Below are 8023 nucleotides of genomic sequence, written 5' to 3' on the forward strand. Positions count from 1 at the left end.
GGGATGAGGCCCAGAGGACAGTCCAGGACCTCAGGCCTGTGGCGCTTCTGCACCCACTAACAGACGTTTTACAGGAGTGCATTAGGATCCATCCACTTTGATTTCACAGGAAGAGGTTGGGCAAGGAATTACTCGCCTGAGGTCACACGGCTTCTCAGTGGCTGAGCTGTGTGACCATAAGCCAAGTTCACCCGAGTCTTCGGCTACTTCACCCCTGCCGGATGGGAAGCTCCGGGGCCTCATTAACAGCACACAATGAGAGGCCAAAGTGAATTGTCACCAACTTTAATAGACTCGGATTGTGTCTGCCCGAGCAGGCTGACGGGGATGACTGAGGGCTCCACCACTATAGTCCAGTGTGGCCAGTTCAGAGTTCCTGCCTCTCCCTTCAAAGGCACCAGCTGGCCTAGGAGGATTTCACAATGGCTTTATTGTTTGTGCAACTCATTAGCAGAGACCCACTCCAGGGAGCCTCTGGACAAGGCCGACAGATTGCCACTGGCCAGCCTGAAAGATGCGGGGGCTCCCCTCAACCAGCCGGAGGCAATAAGAGCCAACTCTTTATTATTGTCTTTTAATTTATTTATTTTTTTATTTTTGAAGTAGGCTTCACGCCCAGCGTGGAGCCCAAAGCGGGGCTTGAACTCACAACCCTGAGATTAAGACCTGAGCTGAGATCAAGAGTAGGGCGCTTAGCCAAACCAACTTGAGCCACCCAGGCGCCCCTTGAGCCAACTGTTTTTAATTTAACACAGTGAACTCAATCTTGGCAGGGGTGGTCAAAGACCACTTTTGAGAATACGTAAAAGTTATAGATAATCTGTCCCACCTCAAAAATGAATGCACGTATGCCCCAACGTTTGCATATAATTTCTGGGGGTTCACAGGTTAAAAAGTCAAAGAACCCTTTTTCGCTAGTGCTTTTATTCACCACTGTCTCTTCAGTAAAGAGAAAACCCAACAAGCCTGCTTCCAGAGGCTTGCCCTCTCTCCTGACGGCAGCAACCTTCCTTTACAGAGTGGGCTCCTTCCTCCTCACATCTGGCAGGCAGAGCAAACTTCCCCCCACTCTCCTCATTGGGTTAGACGGCTATTGTGTCTTCTAGGACCTTCCCGAACCTTCTAGAACCTTCCCAGGGTACAGGCAAATCCAGCTCCCACCAGGATCTCCTCAAAGGCACCCACATTCTTCCACAATCATGTCTTTGTGATGGTCTAGAAGGACTCTGCCATTGTCCACGTACAGCATGCTCAACGGCTTGGTCTTCACTGGGGCACAGCAGGTAGAAGGGACTCGGTGGGGCTGGTATCGTTTCAGCAGGCTCTGGCGGGGGGGAAATAAGTTAAAGTCAGTTTCTGGGTACAAAAACAGAAGAAAATGGTTTTCGTAAAGGAATCAGCCTGCTAACACATCATAAAGTCTGACATGCAAAGTCTAACTTTACAGGCTGTTTAAAAAAAAAAAAAAAAAGGAGCTAAACAGAAGATTCTAAAAGCCGTCTCTGGGTAGAGCAGCAGCAAACTTAACATGTCCTTCTATTGTTCTAGCCTAGCGTGCCTACCAATTCCAAGAAACTCCTGGTTTAGTTCCAGAAACATGAAGCAAAAGCTAGTCATGTGGAAATTCTTGTGGGATTTGTTTTGTTGCCCAGAGAAGGGCGAATGGAGTCAATAGGAGAAAAGGTAACAATCCCTTGGCACTCTGGAACTGGGCCCTGTCCCTGTGGTCCAGCAAAGTCTTTTCAGATCCGAGTGTCACCCTCGATTTGCCAGTTGGGACTATCTGGATCTCTCTGCAGGCCCCCTTAATCATGCAGCAGGTAGGTTAGTGGCGAGAAGTCCCGGGAGAGGCTCAGGCCTCCGCCCAGGGAAGGTCCCACAGAGCTCTGGCCCCACCAGTGCTTCCCTTGCATGAGCTCAGCTCACATACTCCCCAGAGCTCTGAATCCAAATATTAGGGTCACGATGTTAGGCCCTCTTCTCTGTTTTCTCCCTCTCATTCTCCCTTTGCTTTCCTCCACCACCTTCTAGACCTTAGGCTGATGAGTGTGGCACCTGGGGGTAGCCTCGGGCCTTCTCTACTGCGAAGAAACCTCCTCTTTCAGGCAGCAAAAGTACAGTGGGTGGAAACAGTATTATGCCAACCATGGCCCCATAAATGTGGCCCCCATTTCATCAGGGAATCACAGACTTCTAGTAATGATAATACAACATCACACGTGCTGATTATCTGCCCACAGATGTACATGGGTATACGTATCGTCTCCTTGAACCCTACGACATTCCTGTGAAACACGGCATTGCCGTCCCCATTTCACAGGTGGTAAAACTGAGGCTCGAAGAGACTAAGCAATTTGGTCAATATCACACAGCTAATCTGTAGGAATCAAATCCAGGTTTATTCCCAAAATCCAGATTCTGAACTCCCTTTCCTAGAAATCCGGGCCGAGGGGAAGCTGAGACCTTCTGGTCTATACCCCGCCACCCCTAATTTTACGAAAAGACAAGGAAGAAGTCCTAAGGGAGGGAAGTGTTCGAGGTTACCCGGTGGGGCATGACTCCTCGTAGGCCCCTCTGAGGCTGGTGCCACAGGCCATCCCTATATCCCAGCACAGCAGCTGGCACACTGGTGGTGCTTGCATAAGTGAATGAATGAACAGCAATGGGATCGCAGAGCTCGAGTCCTGTCCCCCGATCCGGCAGTATGGCCACTTCTCCCGCAGAGCCCGCCGCCTCCCCTCCCCTGGCAGGGCTCCGCACCTGGATGTATGCGTGGTTGGTGGGATGGAACTCCTCCCCCACAGGGTTAGGACACTCGCCCTCACAACGGTAGGCGTTGTACTGCTTGGGGTAGATGATCCAGGAGCCCCATCCGATGAGGTTGAAGTCCACCTGGAACTTGACCTTCCGACACAGCTGGCTTCTGTCCGGCAAGTGGTGCCGGCGGTGCCTCCGGCCCCTCTCCTGGGAGAGCTGTCCCTCTCGGGCCCGCCAGGAGCTCTCCGCCTCCCACAGCAAGGTGGAGCCACCCAGCCGCCTCTGCTCCGGGGAGAGGTTCGAGTAGAGCACGAGGAGCGCACTGGCGACCGGCGGCACGGGAGGCCTCTTCGGACACTCTCTGGCCAAACTGGACGCCTGCTCCGCCAGCTCCCCAGGGTACTTCAGCCACTTGGAGAGAGGCCTGGTCACCTCCAGGACCATGCTGCCTGAGGAAAAGGTCATCTGGGACAGAGGAACAGTGAACGAGTCCATCCGAAGACGCTCCCGGCAGTCGGCTGGGTCCTGCTCCGCATCCGGCTTTAGCTGGTGCAAAATCTCGACGGAGGGCAGCACACCAGGGCGAAGGTCCACAGGGCCGGCCAGCTGCAGCCGGAGCTCGGCCCACACCAGATCCTCCGCTTGGCTCAGGAAGGAGAAGTCAAAAGCAAAGGTCCAGTTCTGCCCATCGGCGTGCACATCTGGGTGGGGAGAAACCAGGAAGGAAGCAGGATGAGTGGGGGCCCCCTGAACGCTCCCCAGAGCTCATGTTGCAGCCTTCACCTGACAGGGACCCTCTCAATCCTCACCACAACCCTACGAGTTGGGAATGTGGAGTCCATTTTAGTCCAATTCAAATCGAGGCTCAGAGAGGTTAAATTACCTGCACGAGGTGGCGGGGCCAAGAACTGACCCAGATTTTCCCAACCGCAAAGCCCACACTCCAAATCCCGGTTTTGCTGTTCCCGCTAAGACACCCCCCAGCCAGAGAACAGCTGGAGAACAGCGTTCTCCCTGCTCTTTGGCCACACCCTGAGCTTTCTGACCTAAACCCTGGGCTTCCCCTCACCCTGTGACCCTGAGCTCCCCAGACTCCATTTTCTCATTGGAAACGGTGGCCTGATTCACGGGCACGTGGAAAGGCCCCGAACCTTCTTGGGAGGCCCAGGCAACAGAAGCCCACGGCCGGCCACCCTCCCCTCCACCTATTCCTAAAGATGGAGGCAGAAACTTCCGGGGTTTTTGACCTCACACATAGGGTTCTGTAGGCATTCTAAGCATGACTTTGCACTGACCTGGCAGTTTTCCAGCCAGTGGGCTTTCCCATCTACCTGCAAGGTGCTCATCACCGCCCCCTGTCAGGTCATTCACACACCTGGGGCAGACACAGCCTGCACACACACAGCCCCCAGCCTGGTCCCAGCCCCCTCCCCAAGATGACAAAACCCAAAATGGATGAAACAGAATGCGGAAGCGTGTTCCATTCATCTTAGTCCCGGACTAATTTGGCCCAATATCTGGGAATAGCATGTATGTGTGCATGCTAAAAGTGACCTTGAACTTGTTTCGAGCCCAGTTTCCTCTCCTTTGCAATGGGAATGGTCATGCCCTGCCCATCTCGGCCTCATCACAAGCTTTCAGGGAATAAAGAGGGTGGACCGTCTGTTGCTAAATAAAAGTCAGGGATTATTCATTCCTTAGAATAAAAACACTGACCCTTTTGCGAACAGATCTCAAGGGTAGTGACGATCTCCGATTTGGGTCCACTCTGGGCAGACCGCACGACAGTTTCCTTTTTTTATTGCCTCCTAGAGCATCTTTGGTGAGATGATGTAAGTGAATTTCCCTGAGAAATCCAGCCTGCATTATTATAAGGAAGCAGTTTCCAGCTTCAGCCTCCTGGCAGCTTCTCCGAGCCCATCCCCAGAGGCTCTTCACTTAATTTCCACTTCCCTCCTCATTAGCACCTGTAGGGGGCAATAACCCGCCCCTGGCTAGCAACTCTCCCTGGAGGTGTGGGGAGGAGGCCTGCATTACCCATTGCCCACTGCAGCACCCCCTAGCCACCTGGGGATTCCGTGGGACGTGTAACAACTCCTGGCCACCTGCACCAGGAGTTAAAGACTTTTCATCTCAAGTATCCACCAATGGCCTTTTAGAGGAAGACATTCCAGCTCAGTGATCAAGAGCAGGGGCTCTCGTGCCTCCTGTGATGGTTCAAATCCTGCCACTTGCTGTTTAACACTGGGCAGGCTAGTTTCCTTCTCTGGGCCTCAGTGCCCCGCTTTGCAAAAGGGAGCCAGTGACAGTATCACCTCACAGAAGTGTTAGGATTCGCTGAGATAATGTGCAGAAAGTGTTTGGCCCAGCACAACCAACGTGCAATAGGTGTCAGCTGTCATCAACCACTTCCTTATTATTGCGGACATCCAAGGTTAGAAACGAAGGTGTCCAGATAGGTAGTGAAAGACCTGGACAGAAGAGCAAAGTCAGCCATTACCAGGATGGACAATGTGTATGGAGCGCTCCTTCCCAGTGGGGCGGAGTCTCTGACTCCATGACCCCACCCCCAGCTAAGGGGTCCTTGGGACACAGTGCTGATAGGTTCTCTTGGATCGGTCTCCGGTTCCTGTTAGGATAGGGGTGCCTAATCTTTTGGGGGTCACCGATGCTTGCTACAAGCCAAGAATGCTCTCCCCAGGAAAGAAAGCATCTCCCACTTCTACAGCAAATGTGATTTGTTGGTATCAGGTATCAGGAAAGGGTTCGTGGACACCCTGAAACCTATCCACGCAACTCAACAGAATCGGCCACACAGGCCCCAGGGATATTCTTGACCCGCGTCCAATTCTAAAGAAGAAAGTGGTTGGGCCCATGCCGTGGGGGTTCCCTCACCCTCAAACAGGATGCTGAGGCCGAGTTAGGATTCCGGGCTCCGTAGGAAAGGAGGGTGTGGGCATGATGCTAAGTGTCCACTCTACATTATTACAAACTAGCAGTTAATTGCCACTCATTGCTTCCCGGGCCAAGCATTGTCTCTTTGGATCCTCCCCACCATTATCACGGTTTCGCAGATGAGAGAAAACTGAAGATCGGAGCTGAGGCTGGCTCCACAGCCACAGACGAAGATGCAAACCCAGTTTGGTTAGACTCCAACACCCCGTTTCCCGCTTTACAGGTGCGGCATGACAGATAAACCCAAGAGGGAAAGGAGCAGTTAGACCATCCCTTCTCCACCTGTGTCCCTCCAGGCAGGCTCCTCTGGCTGCTTTCAAAAACTGAAACCAGTTCACAACACTGTGAATGTACTTAAAGTCACTGTACATTTTAAAAACAGTAAAATGGTAGGTTTTGTCATGTATATTTTGCCGCATTCACACACAAATGAGACAGAAGGAAAGCCAGCCCCCGGTTTTACAAAAGGGGAAACTAGTTCTGCAAGGGATACACCAGGAATTGGGAAGCAGGGTTTGAGGGAACTGAACCCAGTTTTCCAGTCTCCCAGACTCTCAAACCACCACGAACCTTCCGGAACTCTCCAGAAGGAGAGAGTGAACTGAAGAAGGGCACTCTCTGCCCCTTTGCCCAGCCTCCTCCCCACACCAGCTTTCCGGTAGAGGGACTGAGCAGAGCCCTCCAGTAATTTCCAAGCCCCTCAGGTTAGCCTCTCGGGTGTCCCTAAATCTGGCTGATCCCCAGATGACCCTTCAAGAGGGGTCATCGGCTGTCTGACCCCAGACGTGGCAGGCCAGGGAGCTAAGAGCCCCCACCCCCGCACCCGACCAAAGGGCTGGCGGGTGGCCAATTAGGTCAGATGATCGGATGTGGATTGCGCCCCAGCGTGGGGGAGGGCCGTCTGGCCCCAGCCGGCAGAGGGAGGCACAGGCCGGCGCAGGGCGGCAGGGGTCTGTCCCCGACCCCAGGAGTCAGGATGTGGATTGCATGGGGCAAGGGGACCCCGCGGAAGGGGTCCCTCCACTCAGCACCCACCTGTCCGTCGCGCCCGATGCCCAGAACGCCCTGCCCCGACTCCGAGGGTGAAACACCCGCGTCACCAGGGTCGCTGAGCGTTTCCCCCAACCAAATCTAGGCCCCGAACCCGGTACTACTCGGGACACTGGCACCTTCCCAGCCTGGACTCGAGTCCCCAAGCCTGCCTCAGTTCCCGACTTCGGGGCACTCCACCTCTAGTGCCGTATCTCTGAACTATAATCCCTGATGTTTGTTACGCGCTCGGTGCTGGGTTTCGAAGTTCGCGGTCAGCCTCCGGCATCCATTCACCCTGACGCGCGAAAAGAAATTCGACAGAACGTATGTAGCAATAATAACGACCACTTATTACCATGCCTGGTTTTGTGCTAAGCGTTTTATGTGCTTTGTCACCTGGCGCTCGCCACACTTTTATAAGGGAGGGACTGCTGTCCCCATTTCACGGAAGCGCAAACCGAGGCGCCCGGAGGTTACGTAGTTGAACAAGACCGCATCGTCGACTGGCGCAATCGGGCTCCCACCCTCCAGCGCTGCGCTCTACCCACCCTAAACCAAGGCCCAGAACGCAGGGGTCTCCGCCCCGGGGCCCTTCCCGATGCCAGAATCTCCTCCACCCGCCGACCCTGCGCGCCGAGCCAGTGCCGACGCCGGTGCCACCCCAGACCTGGACCCCCGATGCTCCTCCCTCCCAGCGCAGAGCGCCCTCAGCGGCGGGGTCCCCAGCCCGGAGCCACCCTCCCGCAGCATTTCCCAGCGCCCTTCCGGAGTCCCAAGGCGCCCCCGGGGCTCGGCGGGGCTGCGCAGCCTACCTTGCGCCTGCAGGCTGCGGATGATGTCCGCCCGGGGCAGCGGGTCGCGGTAGAGGCTCAGCATGTACGCTAGAGGGGACGGCGACGAGGGCTGCCCCCGCGTACGGAGGGGCGACGGGGCCACGGTGGCGGCGCCCGCCTGGAGCAGGGCCCACCAGGCGTGCAGGAAGAACCAGGGCAGACGGGGGGCTTGCATGGTGGGCTGGCTGGGGCCGGAGCGGCGCCTCCGCCCCTTTTATCCTGGGCCTTCGCTGCCGCCCCGCCCTCTCCCTCCTTCCCTGGGGGAAGCTTTGGGATCCTGTACCTCCCCCCCCCCACCCCATCCAGGGGGGTGGCCCCCAGAGGGACCACCTGCTGCGGGAGGGCCAGACCTGAGCCTGGGAGGGAGGAGACCCGCTGAGCTAGAGGAGCCCTTAGGTCCCGCGACCCTCTAGTTTGCCGCGTTTGAGGACCCTGGCACTCTGCTA

The 8023-nt window shown here is 55.5% G+C and overlaps 1 protein-coding gene across 1 annotated transcript; it reads right to left on the reverse strand.

The window, feature by feature from the left end:
- Positions 1–1075: 1075 nt before the first annotated feature.
- NODAL (nodal growth differentiation factor) lies at positions 1076–7899 on the reverse strand. The gene is made up of 3 exons (XM_027062182.2): positions 7557–7899; positions 2761–3458; positions 1076–1324 (listed from the first exon to the last, which is right to left on the reverse strand). The coding sequence occupies exons 1-3, from the start codon at positions 7750–7752 to the stop codon at positions 1172–1174; spliced, it is 1047 nt and encodes a 348-aa protein (XP_026917983.1). The 5' UTR covers positions 7753–7899; the 3' UTR covers positions 1076–1171.
- Positions 7900–8023: the final 124 nt, after the last annotated feature.

Source organism: Acinonyx jubatus, chromosome D2 (genome assembly GCF_027475565.1).
Source record: "Acinonyx jubatus isolate Ajub_Pintada_27869175 chromosome D2, VMU_Ajub_asm_v1.0, whole genome shotgun sequence".
In the NCBI taxonomy this organism is placed as follows: Eukaryota; Metazoa; Chordata; class Mammalia; order Carnivora; family Felidae; genus Acinonyx; species Acinonyx jubatus.

Bases quoted from the DNA above. Each gene is read 5' to 3' on its own strand.
- NODAL (XM_027062182.2), bottom strand. From the start codon at position 7,752: ATGCAAGCCCCCCGTCTGCCCTGGTTCTTCCTGCACGCCTGGTGGGCC. The intron at 3,459-7,556 runs GTAGGCTGCGCA...CTCCCCACCCAG, and splicing joins CCGCAGCCTGCAGGCGCAAG to ATGTGCACGCCGATGGGCAG. The intron at 1,325-2,760 runs GTGCGGAGCCCT...CCCCCCCGCCAG, and splicing joins CCAACCACGCATACATCCAG to AGCCTGCTGAAACGATACCA.